The 15,012-nt window shown below is 39.5% G+C and overlaps 1 protein-coding gene across 1 annotated transcript; it reads left to right on the top strand.

Annotated features, from left to right (window-relative positions):
- Positions 1 to 627: 627 nt before the first annotated feature.
- LOC102232461 (bifunctional 3'-phosphoadenosine 5'-phosphosulfate synthase 2-like) lies at positions 628 to 14,060 on the top strand. The gene is made up of 12 exons (XM_005804914.2): positions 628 to 867; positions 2,717 to 2,831; positions 2,919 to 3,154; positions 3,768 to 3,906; positions 4,022 to 4,140; positions 8,865 to 8,978; positions 9,177 to 9,288; positions 9,834 to 10,039; positions 10,632 to 10,767; positions 12,050 to 12,318; positions 12,409 to 12,638; positions 13,162 to 14,060. Exons 1-12 carry the CDS (start codon positions 841 to 843, stop codon positions 13,301 to 13,303), a joined length of 1,845 nt encoding a protein of 614 aa, XP_005804971.1. The 5' UTR covers positions 628 to 840; the 3' UTR covers positions 13,304 to 14,060.
- Positions 14,061 to 15,012: the final 952 nt, after the last annotated feature.

Here is a 15,012-nt window from a genome sequence, read left to right on the forward strand (position 1 = left end):
TCTGTTGCTTCAAATTAGGACTGGAAACATATTGAGCAGCTTTCTGTTAAAAAAAAGAGACTACTGACCTGTTTGCTGAACACTGATGAGTGAGTAAAGTGTGAGATTGAAGATGGATTTGAAATCTAATTAAAAACTAAATATTGATTTGAATTTGCATTTGAACGTTTTGACATAGATCCATTTTTAAGCAAACCCTAGAGGGCTTTATTTTACTGCTGTAATTTCATACCTTTTAAAGATGAAAATGGTTGTCTGTTTTAGATTTGTTATTCTGTCAGACGTAAAAAAAAAAAAATTAATTAATTTTTTTTTTTTTTTTAAAGTGAAAGTTTTTAGAACATGTTGGTTAAAGTGTGATGGACCAGAACATTCCCTTCCTTTTACAGGGGTTAGTTTATTCTTTAATTCATAAATACCTCATCAGTTATTAACTTCACTTCGTGTGAACGACCTGTTAACTACAACTTAATAAGGCGCTCGTGAGCCTACTGTTTGACCAGCAAACAGCTCATAAATTTCACAATCCAGCTGGACAAGCAGCACCGTGTCAAATCACGGCACTTTTCTCCGCCTTTACATGAGCTCTTTCTTGCAAAGCTGCCAATTATGCAAATATATTAGACGTCGGAGCATGAGGGAGGTACCAAGGGCCGGGCCAGTCGACTGCTACGTGTCTTGAAAGCGGTTTTTAAAAAACCTCCTCCGGTTTAAAGGCGGCCGTAAAAAGTTTCGTGGTAAGAACTTTGCAAAGTCCCCCGACCATCCAGGCCCTGCGGCTGTCTTTCTGCGCGTGAAGCGGTTCGAGGCCGGTGTCCAGCTGTACGTCGGTGGTGCGAAATGTCCAGTGTGAAAAAGCTCCGTACTGTGAGTAGACATGCAGACAACGGCGAGAGAAAAATCTGTGTAAATGCGATTTATTTCCATGGAAACCAAGATAAATGTTGCGTCCCAGGGTTGGATATGTCTTGTGAAGACGCCCGGCACTCATAAAAAAAATATGCGTCAAGTAACTTCTGCGAAGAAGAAGTTACTTGATGGTCAGTCTTCGCAGACTGACCATCGGAAATGCCCTCATTTTCCCCGGTGCTCTGTCTGCAGTCTGTCTGATCATCGCAAAGATAGCCTGTTTGCAAATGTTCTTTGTGGGTTTTTTTTTTTTTTTTTTGCTTCACAGTAACACTTTACTGTTCATTTAAAGGTTTTTTTCTCCTGTAAAGCAGATTTCGCTCTCTATACGCCTTCACTGTATACCCAGGTGTGATGGCCACAGCATTGCCTTTGACTCTGAATAGGCCAGTTGTAGTAGAAACTTATCCATGTCAGTCTGGCCCACCGCTAACATTGGGTGTTTTGTGAAGAGAGAGAAAGAAGCCACTGTGGAACTGTGCACAGGAATGCTGCCGGCTTCGAGAACATGCCTTTATGTTGAGATTTTAGTCGGAAAGGCATGCAGATGCAATTAAAGCATGCTGATGCATCCATATGCATCCACAGATGGGATGGGATAACTTTTCTTCTAAAACTTATCTGACACAGCTATTTAATCTATTAGAGCTTGTATTTGTGCTGTGGCTTCTGTAACTGACTGAGTCACTGTTCGTGGGAAATTGTGACACATTTGGTTTCTGAATCATTAACGGACAGTAACTTGAACGGGGTCATTTTCACAGTTTGTTCAACAAAATCTAAATTTGTAAAATGAATAAGAAAGACCAAACTGATAGGATAATTGTGCAGACATGTTTGTATTTATCTTCATATCCTCGACTGGGCCTCATACCTTGAACTCTGACTATGGCTTTTAAAAAAAAAAAAAAAAAAAAAAAAAACTTGCTACGGAAGCCTAGAAAGACAATTGGGGGGGAGTTTAAATACCCATCTTTTTAGTTTCACCCAATAAAATATATTTTTTTCATTATGTATGATGTAAGTGAGACAGATAATGACTAGTCACTGCAGGGATTAAGAGTAATTAAAAGTATTTTTCATAACGCTGACATCAGCATTGTGAAAAATCTTCCCTTTTCCTTTAATAGAGAGAACACTCTGGGTTGTGTGACGTGTCAGAGGAATGGACTTTCAGAGTCAGTTCTGTGTTTGTATGTGAAAGGAGAGTCTGTTAGGAAATCTCCTCAGAAGAGCAGTGAGGTCCTGTTAGGGAAGAGCAGGGTGGAGTATGGTAGGTTATTTGAGCCCTGGGTGTAAGGGCTGTTGGCCCATGTATGTAGGAACGAAGGGAGACTTGGTGCTCAGGCCTGACTGTGTGGGCACAAGCCATGCCACATCATCTCTGGGCAGAAAGCAGCACACTGGTCACATTGTGTCATCAGTCTCAGTTTTCTTCCTCCATCCTGTCTGCTTTTAGCTGTTCCTCCTTATGCCACCCACTGAGAAGAAGGAACGACTTTATGTATTCAAACTTTAAGACGGCCAATTATTATCTGTCAGTTGAGCGTATAAAACCAATCTTACTACAATCATTCAGCTTTGTCATTGGGCATGGATGATCACTGGTAAACGCTATTAAGCTGGTACTTCCTTGTGGATAAATACTGCACTGGGATTGATTGGCCTTAGATTTGGGAAAAAATGCTGTCCGACTGAGTCCTTTTCATGTTTCTTGCAGCACTTATATGTCCTAATGTAATGTTGAAAAGTTTCTATCCACCGAACCGAATTGAACTTCCTCTTTGTGTCTGGTTTTCAATTTTAGGACCTCACAAGGTCAACCAATGTGGTCTACCAGGCTCACCACGTCAGTCGGAACAAGAGAGGGCAGGTTGTGGGCACTCGGGGGGGCTTCAGAGGCTGTACCATCTGGCTCACAGGTTCATTGATGTGTAGACTTCCCTTTTGCTCTATATTTTTCTCTTTTTCCTTAAATTAACATGTATTCTGTTAACAATCCCTATCAGGTTTGTCTGGCGCTGGCAAGACGACTCTTAGTTTTGCCTTGGAAGAGTACCTTGTATCCCACGCCATTCCATGCTACTCACTGGACGGTGACAACATTCGGCACGGCCTGAACAAGAACCTAGGCTTTTCTGATGAGGACCGGGAGGAAAACATACGACGTGTGGCTGAAGTGGCAAAACTTTTTGCTGACGCTGGACTTGTTTGCATTACCAGTTTCATCTCACCTTTCACCAAGGTCAGAGAACATTTTGCAACAATGTCACTTGCTGGAAACATTATCTCACCTGTAGATTTATTCTAAACTTAAAAGTTTGATGAAAGAGAAAGAGTGAACCCGGAACACATTCTGAGCTCAATACATAATACAGTCCATACTTTCCTGAGAGGTCACGTTTCTAAGTGAAGTCAAGTCAATTTATTAATAAAGCACATTTAAAAAGAGCTTACCAAAGTGCTGGTAAATTCCAGAACTCACCCTTCCAGTACTAAGGTGGAACACTAGGTTCTGGCAAAGTACCTCGCTTTATGTCCCAACGTATAAATCCCACTTCCTGAAAATACTCAGGAAGGTCCAGAAGTGGAAAACTGTAGGCTTTGGGGAGGTATTCCACGTAGAAAGTTTCATAAAATTTCGACAACATTTATTGGAAAATTCCAGAAATTATTTCTTTAAGTTTTGTGAAAATGACAATAGAGTAAAATGTACATTCTGGAAAGGAGGATACAGATCGACAACGTTAAAAACCATTTCAACAATTGCTCTGCACATCCATGTTCTGACTAATAGGTACTGAATAAACTTTTAAAACTGAGTGTAATTAGAGGCTACGTGCTCTGTGCATCAACAGGACCGTAACGAGGCGAGGAAGGTGCATGAGAGTGCTGGGCTAAAGTTTTTGGAAGTCTTTGTCCATGCTTCTCTTGAAGTGTGTGAGAGTCGGGATGTGAAAGGGCTTTACAAGAAGGCCCGTGCTGGAGAGATTAAAGGTCTGTTTAGCAATACTTTCTGTTGATGTTAGCCTTGCAATCTGTTGGTTACAGCTAATACCCACAACCCTGTTTACTTAAACTACCATTTCTGTGGTTTGACATATTTTCCAAGGTTTCACTGGGATTGATTCAGAGTACGAACGACCAGAGTCACCAGAGCTTGTTCTGAAAACTGGAGAGCTGACTGTGAACGAATGCATTCATCAGCTGCTGGAGCTGCTCCAGGATCAGGTAGGTGGGAGGAGCAAGAATCTTGAGCACTCACCTTTGGATAGCGTACGGTACTCCTGCAGGAACAGCTTACATTTTCATCCTTCAAAAAAGCTACTGTAAGCACACATTGTTCCCAGATAGGACGTGGCCAAGGAACCACCATAAGTACATTGAAGAACAATGTATATCCCAGTTTAAACATGTGCTTGAGGTTGACACAAAGCAAATTAAATATAACCAAGGAGGGGCTACTGCATGTAAGGCGCGTTTGAAAAATAAAGAATTAAAAAAATTAAGGCATGAAGACACTCATGATGATCCCGGAAGATCGACTTTTGTATGTTTTAAACCAACGACGAGAACTTTAGATCTGATATTAGGTCAGTAGCCTTTTTATAATGCCTGTTTGACAAAACATTGAAACAGGAAAACGAGTGGTTGGGTTTTTGAGTTACAAACAGTATATATGTGGAATGAATACAAGGTGTGGCAGAGAGCCAAAGACTCATTATTTAGCTCAACAAACAAACCAGATTTTATTACTTATTGGTTTTGCTGTGTTGACTTAGACATTCCTCAAATGCAAAGTACATTGTATGTTTATCTTGTGAAAGTCTTGCCTATGTAGTGTTTGCTTTCAAGCAACTTGCCTGGCCTATATTTGAGAATGAGCTAATTAGGCAGTAATTCATTAGGTTTTCTGAAGTTGGTTTTGTACTCATTTTCAGTTCACCGCTTAGCCATTTGCAGTCAAGTCGTTTACTTTGTTTTTAAGCCACATAAATTAAGAATCATTCAGATATAAAACAGGCAAAATGCTCAAACACTGAACCCCTGCTGTGATGACGCATCAAATGGATTTTAGATCTGATATTAGGTCAACAGCAGCTTGTCGCCATTTCAAAACACAATTTCTTGGTTCACTCTAAAAAATTACAAACATAAAATATTTTGACGTATATAAAATGGTATTTTTAGTTTAGCATCAGTACAAAACTCTGAAGCAGATGTCTACTTTAGCTCTGTTAGCGGCTAATGGTTAGCCAGTCACAGCATATTTATGCTGTCTAACAAAAAAACTTAGAAGTGCTGAGTTCTTTTTCTATGGTTATGTAACAGAGCATTGTTAGACAGGTCAAAGTCAAGTCTTCATTAGTTAATTCTCAACACAACAGGTCAACTCAAGAACTACTTCTTTTGGCATTTCAAAATAAGAGTCTCAAACATGAATATATTGTTCCAAGTCAGATATAAAAGTGTTACCTTTATATAAGTCATACACCAACTGGATAGAGCTTTAAAGTTGTTTTGAGCTCTTGTCTGTTTTATTGATTCATTAGCTTAAAATATTTTTATGTGAAGTCCATTGAAGCATTATGCATGTCTCAGGTTGGGACAATTTCCCCACCTATTTGCTGTAGATATTTTGGCCTTAAATGGTTTGCTTTTTTTCACTTCCTTCATTTTTAAGCTCACTGCATGTCATCAAGTTCGATGGCAGAACAAAAAGGAGTAGAAGAACAACCAAAGTTAAAAGAAAACAATGCTGCAAGACTTTAGGACAATAATTGCTATTCAAGACTAGTCTGAAAGATTACAGGAAACCCTTGCTCCTCTAAAACAAAACATAAACAAATGTTTGATTTTAATCTTTTGCACAACTTTGAATGTCTGTGTAGAACATTTTTGCACAGATGGTCTTGCAGGAATTGTTTCTAATTTAAATACTTCTGTAAGTCAAGAAAATAGATCTGGACATAACAATAAGATCCTGCAAGAGTGTTGGTGTTGTAGCACATTGGTTTATGTTTGTTACAATGAAACTCTGAGAAGCCGAATATGTAAAAGACAGTGTGGATGTTCCTTTAATTTGTCACGTGCTGATTTTTATTTCTTAGAAGTGGGCAAACCTGCATACATGAACGCACTACAAGTAGATGTGCTTGAATTATTACTGTCAACCCTCAGTCTCCTTCCCAGCCCCCAGCTTTGCTGGTTGACAGGTTACTGATAAAGGAAATATGTAAACACGAGAGACTCTTAGAGCCAAATCTCCGAGTTAGGAATTTAATTTTCTGCTGAGTCACTGTGATTTTTCCAATTGGCTGTGTTAAGTATACACAGAAAATTATACATAGCATATACATTTGCTATGTAGATTTATGGGGAAAATGTCTGCCTTAACTCTAAAACCTGACAGAAACCTCATATTTATACGTATAAAATATGAGGACCATGCATGGCCTCTGAACAGGGTCAAATTACCATAGCAAATGGTTAAATGAGTGAAACTAAACTCTTGCTCAGATCTGGCATTAATGTGGCTGATCCCAGGACAAGTTAACAGCTTTGAGCACAAACATTCACACAAACTATTAAAATCCAGCCTTCAAATTTATTCATGTCCCAAATGGGCAGTTGATGTTAAATAATAATAAATTTGGTTGGCAAATATGTATAATTATTTGTCAATCTTAAACTTTACAACCAAGGTTGCAAAGTGATGATTACACTGCAGAGAGCTTTCTGGTAATGCACTGATCCACACAATCCAAACTGATGATAGTGCCAGGTCTGAACGAACTCTGTGATGGACCGAGCAGTAAAAAGGACAGTCAGACACAGGTTGAAGTTAAAGAAAAAAATATATTTTTTTAACTTAACCCAAATTACAAACTTGGGTAAATAATAGAGAATGGGTTCATAAAAGAGGTCAAAGTAACCAAACTTTACTGAAACTGACAAAAAAAACCCTAAAACAAACCTACCTATTTAAATAAAACAAAGTTAAATACTGGCTAATTAACCCACACAAAAGACACAAAAACCTAACTGAAACTAACATAAGAAAAATCCCATTCTTCCCTCCTTGATGCTGAGTTGTGCTATGAACCAAGCTGCAGTCTCCATACGCTTGCTCCACCCGTTCTCCACCTCTTTGTTCCTCTGAAGGACTGGAGCATCCGGGACTGAGGTAACTCAAACAAACAAAGATTAAATCAAGTAAAATATATAACAGTGCAAGCTAAAACGTGCACACTTATTCTAGAGTACAGTGTTATATGATGTGTAGAATTCTAAACAAAAACCAATTGTTACTCTGTAAACACTTATTTGTTTCTTCCTGTTTAAAGAAACAAATAATTTTACTATGAAGTATTGTAGTAGTGTGATTGAACGTTACCACATTGGTGTGGCTGTAACTGCAGCCATAACAGACCCTTAGAGATTCATATGCTAATATGAATCTCTATTCATATTTGCTCGATTCATCAAGGAAATACGTATGTACTTTACATCAAATATTTGTCAATACCTCAAGCAAGAAGAGTCAGACATGGTATGTGCCAGTCCCCAGAAGAAAACATTACATTTTGGTTCTCCTGGTAGTGAGCAATTATCTCAATAATATCACTTCTAAACAGCCGTGTTACTATTCCCTTTCCCTAGTTATACTGAGAGATATTTAATTAGGTAACAACTGCACTGTAGCTACCTACCTACCCCTGTTCACCTGGGTGGCTGCCAGGGAGACTGACGGTCCTTCGCTTGGTCTTTGCTGTTGCTAGGATCCAGGAGAAATGGATCTCAGCTCTTATGGACTGAGATCTCCAGGGTTTTTCCTGGTATCTTCTCAGTGCTACAATAACCTTGGACGCTACTGTTGCTTTCGCCTGAAACGTTCTCTCTATTTCTTCCCTGACCCCCTTTCACAAAAGACATGAAGATGTCAGTATTCCTGCCTGTGTTTTGTGAAGGGGAATAATAGGTTAGAGAGACCCAACCAGGAATAAGGAGAGTGATGGCAAATAGACCCTATGACCTTTTTACAAATTAGCTGGAGTCCCAATAAGTGTTGAAGGATCTGTACCACTGCAAGTGAACACAAAAAATGGTTGGAAACCAGCTATACGAAGAAAAAAAACCCAATTAATAGCTCATTTACTCATGTTTTTTAACATTTTAAAGTGGAAGACTTATCTGCCATATTGAACTAACCAGATAAAACAACATATTCTCTATAAATTGCAAAGCCTGCTAAACATTTCTGGAGCAAGCCCTTTGAACTGAACTGTAGCCCTTTATGAAAGCTGAAAATCATGTCAGCGAAAAGTCAGGTTGTGTTTATGGAAGCTATTAGCTGGGTGTTTCCAGCAGTGAGCAAGAGGTAGCTCACTGCTACCTCTCTGTCAGAGGTAATCAGATGTTGGAACCAGTCATTAACTCAATGCTAGCGGAATGCTTGAGGAAGGAGTGATGTTTGCTAATGTTTTAAAACTGGACAGGATGTTAAGCAACTATGAAACCACAAGTCTACAATTGTAATTAATATTACATTATTAATGTAGCAGGCTTTGGAAGTGTGATAAGAATTCAGATAACATGTACAAGATGGTTTATTAGTAGGAAAGAGATAAGATTAAAAAAATGGCACTGGGCATTTCATTACACATTTTCTTTAGCTTGGTGTTCCTGTTGGTCTGATGAACTGAAATAATTTTAAAGCAAATATTTAATGGAGAGAAGGGAGATAGAGAGAAGGATCAAAGTCACGTCAGCTCTTCTTATTTGAGAACTCGTCTTTATGATAAGAGATAAGTATGCCGCAACGTACGCTGAATGTGCATTTCATGAGATCCTCTTGAAAGCAAAAAATCCCCAGATGTTCTTACAACTGTTTCAAGTGATGAAACAAACTTTTGCTGATTCACAATTCTTCTTTCTCCCCGCACTGTCTGCAGAACATCGTACCAAGCGAGATCATAGAGGAGGTGAATGAGCTCTTTGTCCCGGAAAACAGGTTGCATCTTGCCATCGCCGACGCAAGCACTCTGCCCACCATCAGCATCACCAAGGTGGTTACATACAATGCTTAGGCAGTTTTTGTTGTTGTTGACCAAGTTCACCTGTATCTTGTGTCACCTAAATTTTATCAGTAGCTGCTTTCCTCCTGGTGCTCTCAAGATATTTTGGAGAATGAGTGAACATTTTTTTTCTCAGCAAACTGTTTGGGGTTTGAGTCTTTGAGTAATGCTGATGTTCTCCATCCTCAGCTGGATCTACAGTGGGTGCAGGTCTTAGCTGAAGGCTGGGCAAGTCCTCTAAAGGGCTTCATGAGGGAAAGAGAGTTCCTCCAGGTCCTGCACTTTGGCAACCTGCTGGATGGTGAGAGATAACCACGCTGACCATCTTCCTAATGTTCACTGTCTCTAACGCAGCCCTCAGTCATGCATACGAATACATTGGTAGTCAGTTCTGAAACACTAAGTAGCCAAAACTATAAGTACAATATGAATCATTACATAAATAGAAATGTGAGGGTTTTTATGTCTCCTCATAATGTGTAGCACTATTAGAAACAGAATCTAATTCTTCCTCTTCCTCATAACTATCAACGGTTTCCTTAAAATACATCCACATTTCCATTAAGGTGTTCTCAACTTAACGCTGTAATGCCCAGAATAGTTCCACATTTATCCAAAATTGGGTACAAGTGACTATTTGTCTTGAGCATTTGTTTGCTGTGGGTTTATTTTATTTTGATAGGATTCTGTATTGTTTCTAACACTTGGGGGTGTGTTGTTTCTAACACACCTCCAAGGCCATTACACTTTATTTAGTTTAGGGGTTTCAGAGTAAAGAGGCCGAGAATAGGTTATTATGCAGCTGACCTCTTCTTTTTTTTTGATTATTTTTCTTCTTTGTTTCAGGCGGCGCCATCAACATGTCGGTTCCCATCGTGCTGCCGGTGAGCACTGAGACCAAGCAGGAGCTGGACGGCTGTCTAGCCGTGGCTCTGGAGTACCAGGGCTCCCGTGTGGCTATCCTCAGGAATCCTGAGTTCTACGCACATCGCAAGGAGGAACGCTGTGCCAGACAGTGGGGAACCACGTGTCCGCAGCACCCTTACATTAAGGTGATCAGAAAGCAGTAATCTTAAAATGGAAATAAACTATCCAAAACAACCTGGCCCTATTGGAAAGAGGATTGTCTCCTAAACCTAAACTGGTTCGGCAAATCTTGCCTTGCCATCGAGTGTTTGTCTCGGCCTTTTACAAAAAACATTTTTAAAAATGAAGAACCTGTTTAAGTTCATGCCACACATTCCAATTATATTTAACTCTGGAGTTTGATAGGATCACTCCAAAGCTTTTATCTGTTTTTGGGAGCAGGATGTATTATTAAAATATGACGATCTGAAACATTTTAGAGGAGGCATAGGCCTTTTCCCAGCCATGTAATACAATACCATGTAATACAAATTATTCAAATACAAATTACTCTATTATTACAGAGAAACAAACTCATGAACACATACTCCAGCAGTAATTTAAAATGACCTCTTCAGAGATCATACACATGTTTGGACATTGGGAAGGTTTTCACTGAGAAAACATCCAAACTATTCAAAGTTCCAGTGTCAAACTGGGAGACCTTCTCCTAGTGAGGGGTTAGTGGTTAGTCAATGTTCTGCTGTGCTTTACTTTGAATCTGTTTTCATTGTGCAGATGGTTATGGAAGGAGGTGACTGGCTAGTGGGTGGCGACCTGGAGGTGTTGGAGCGGATCAAATGGAACGATGGACTGGATCAGTACCGTCTGACACCCAAGGAGCTCAAGCAGAAGTTCAAAGACATGCAAGCAGGTTGGAAAGTCTGAATTATTGTTCTGGAGGATAAGTCAGCGAGCTGATGACATGTAATCAATACAGTACCGGCAAAGTCTAGGCTCACAACTGAGTGTAGATGACGGGAAGATGTACTTAGTGTAGATTTGAAAAATTTCAACACCTAAACAAAATACTTTGCTGCGTTTGACACAGAATAATATTGACACTGTCAAGGATTTTCTTATTTCTTTCTAGTGCAAGTGTGATATGACTGAGTCCTCTTTTTCTAATCCACTCCTCAGAATGGGAAAAACCCAAGAACATGCCTTTCACGTAAAGGGAGTCAGTCAGGAAATGGACACAAGGAAGTTATCAAAATTTCCCATACTTGATAAGTAGAATGCATGCAAGATGATAAGGGTGGCTAGAAAACTCTCCAGAGTTCCTTGTTAAAGAAAGGTATCATAAACGGGCATCTCGGGGTCATTAAGTGAACAGTTTATATTCAGGTTTTTGGACATGTCGGTACCAGACAGGCCAATAAAAGTAGGAGGTTTTGCATCCAACTTCTTTCATTACTAGAAATCCAAGTTTCTTCCCTCTCCTTTCAGACAAACAATGGGATGGATCAAAAAGGGAAATGGTAAATGTAAACCTGCATGAGCACCTCTGATGCGTGAGGTTCTGCATCATCATAGAGAAACGATGAGACGAACGTCTCATTTCTCTACAATAACTCTTTGAAGAATTTGAATTAATATGAGTTTCAACAACATTTAATTTCCCGTTGGAATCACTAAAGTATTTTTGGATTGAATTTGAATTCACTGTGGCATGTCCTGTACTGCTGGCTGAAAACTGTTCAATGTAATAATTTATCCAATGATACAATTGAAAGTATGTTTTTATTGGTCTTGGCTTATATTTCTGTATTTCTTTATATTTCTCGCTTTTTATAAACATCCAACAAAAGATTTGGTTTCTAACCTCTACACCGTGTTGAGCTGCATCCTTTTACAGCTTTATAAGAGTGAGCAATAAGCCACAGTGACAGCAACATTTCTGGAGTTTACTTTATTTAGCTGGATTTGTTTATAGTCATAAAAACCCTAACCGCCATGCAGTGCGAAGCTGAAGCTGAATTATGACCACAGTCTATATAACTCATTTAAAAAGCATGATAAGCATGATTGCTGTGACTTTTATTAATAAGCTCAATAATTTTCAAATATATTGACTCCCAGGTTGTGCAGCAATGCTTTAGTGATGCTTAAAATATATATATATATATTTGTTTGTTTGTTTGTTTTTTCCTTAGATGCAATTTTTGCGTTCCAGCTGCGCAACCCAGTGCACAACGGTCACGCTCTCCTCATGCAGGACACCAAGCGGCGTCTCCTCGATCGGGGATACAAAAACCCGGTCCTCCTGCTCCACCCTCTCGGGGGCTGGACCAAAGACGATGACGTGCCTCTGAGCTGGAGGATGAGGCAGCACGCCGCCGTCCTGGAGGAGGGCGTCCTGGACCCATCCAGCACCATCGTGGCCATCTTCCCCTCGCCCATGATGTACGCTGGACCCACAGAGGTGAAGAGAAAAGGTTCAGCCAGAGGTTATATTACCAGTCGCTGGTGAAGCCATGTCGGGGCTGAGTTTGTCAGTCTGGATATCTTCCAGGTGCAATGGCACTGCAGAGCCAGGATGATTGCTGGCGCTAACTTTTACATCGTTGGCCGCGACCCAGCCGGCATGCCTCACCCTGTGACGAAGCAGGATATTTATGAGCCCACGCACGGAGGAAAGGTTCTCACCATGGCCCCCGGCCTCACCTCTGTGGAGATCATCCCCTTCAGAGTCGCTGCTTACAACAGGACCAAGAAGGCCATGGACTTCTACAGCCCGGAATGGTGAGCAAAGACAGATTATTTAACTTTATTGAACAGTGCCTCTCAAAACAATTCACACCGCCTTGAACTTTTCCGCATTTTGTCACGAAGAGAGCTGAAATTGAATGCATTTTATTGGGATTTTGTTTTAAGAATATATTGAGAAATGTAACCTACATTTAGTTATTCAGCTTCCTAAGTCAATAATACTTTATAGAAAAGGTGACATCACGTGCAATCTTTTAAAGGTCATTTTCCTGCATACTGTTAATTCATGTCTGTCCTAATACTCCTAAGTCAAACATGTGGCTCATTTTCAGGTATTTTAAATCCTTTACATAAAATCTCAACAAACGTACAAAAGCTCATGGTTGTCAGACGACAGAAAATGGAACTCTTGAGCAGATATGAATTGCTTTGCAGGAAACCGCAAATCCTTGTCTTAAACCGAGCCAAACCATCCTTCTGTTTTTATTTCTAATCTAATAATTCTTACTTCTAATGACGTGTTTTTTTTCCCCTCTGTTGTTCTTTAATTTCTCAGCCATGCAGATTTCGAGTTCATCTCTGGAACCAAGATGAGGAACCTGGCTCGGAGCGGAGAGAACCCGCCCGATGGCTTCATGGCCCCCAAAGCCTGGAAGGTGTTGGTGGAGTACTACTCTTCTGTTCAGAAGAACAACTGATCACTTCTCAGTCCACGCTCAAATTACAAAGTTTATTCGTATCTGGGGCATAGAAAATTGTACACTCCTTCCTTCTGGGGGTATTATATCTGGGATGGATTTCTATAAACAGTTGGGTATTCTTGGTTTTATTTTGATGTTTTAAAGTTAAATGATATTTACATCCCTATAAAAGCGCAACAGTTTATTGTAAACCAGTTTATTTGTCACATTTATAAATCCATTATGTGTTTAAATGCATATTAACTTAAGCTATATATTTTAATAAATTAAAGGTAACATGAGATTATTTTTTATTCCTCTTTTTATAAGCTTAGAAGTATGTACCAAGAACAGGAAATTATGTTTTCATATTTACATATCTGAAGGAAAAAGGATTTTTTTTTTCTGGATTTTTCTTTAAAGTAGATTTTAGATTTGCAACATTAACTATTATACCAGAGTCTTATCAAGTTATTTGTTATGATCCGAATGTAGTTTTGTCACTGCATACAACGCCTAACTGTCTAACATGTATGGCTGTTTTTATAATGTGAAAAGTGCCTTTTTCCTGTCATGTCATTCAGAAACTGTAACTTTTCATTCTTGCTGGTGTTTAACTAGTTTATTTCAGGTTTGTGAGGCATTATGAAGTGGACTTATGTATTCATGACTGAACTCTGCGGGTGTTTGACATCAAATAATAAAACGAAAATGTTCACCGACAGATCTCTGATAATGGAACATTTTGTACTGTACAATAAAGGTAAAGCACGTACCTCAGTATTGAATTGTCTGTGTGCTGCGGGTTATGCAACATGCTTCGCAATGACGTTTATCTGCACAAAGTGCATGCTGTATGTACAAGACCTAAGTGAATCAAGTTCAAGACCTGCATGCGTTGCAATGCTGCCATCTGCTGATGAAGAATGGTGCATGAATAGAACTGTGGAAAGAGCACAATCAGTAACATTCAAAACTCACCCAGTACTCTCCTCGCATTAGCTTCGAGATGCAAATGCATAGATTTTTTTGCTCCATCTAATTTATAATTGTGGTGAGAAACACAGCATTGACTGTAAGCGACTTAACTAAATCCTTTATAGCAGATTAAGGAGAGCAGAAGACGCCTTAAAAATAAACACTTGCTGCTAGGCAAACTTGAAGGATTGATTATTTCACCAGTCAATTAACTTGCCAGGTAAGCTCATTTCTACGAGACGGGTTTTCCTCTAAAGAGAGAGCTGCTGTCCACTTTAGCAAACTCCTAAATGGCTTTACGTTGGATTTAATCTATTTTCCAGTCAACGCCTTTCACCTCTTAAATTTCATCTGCAATTCTTTGTGAACTGGATTCAGCACTTCAGAACACCTCTCTTATATAGTTATATATTTCACATTAGGTCCCAATTTTAGATTATGTTTCATACTGACCACAAATCACAACGAACTTTGCAAGGCAAACAGATACAATTAAACTCTTCAAATACTTAAGTTTACATCCAGTATTTGCTACAGTTGCCCTTTAAACAGTATCACCAGCGGCAAAAGCCTCGAGTTGCTTCTCACAAGCATTTTTGGTGGATTTTGGGTCCATTCGTACAGGAGCAACGGGCGCCACAAATATTTCCTGCTTAAACGATTCTCAAACCAGTGCATAGGAAAAGGTGCAATGCTGCCATCTGCTGGTGAAGGTTGCAAACTCGACCAGTACACTCAGCCCCAACTTT

The sequence above is a fragment of the Xiphophorus maculatus genome, chromosome 22 (genome assembly GCF_002775205.1).
Source record: "Xiphophorus maculatus strain JP 163 A chromosome 22, X_maculatus-5.0-male, whole genome shotgun sequence".
Lineage (NCBI taxonomy): Eukaryota > Metazoa > Chordata > Actinopteri > Cyprinodontiformes > Poeciliidae > Xiphophorus > Xiphophorus maculatus.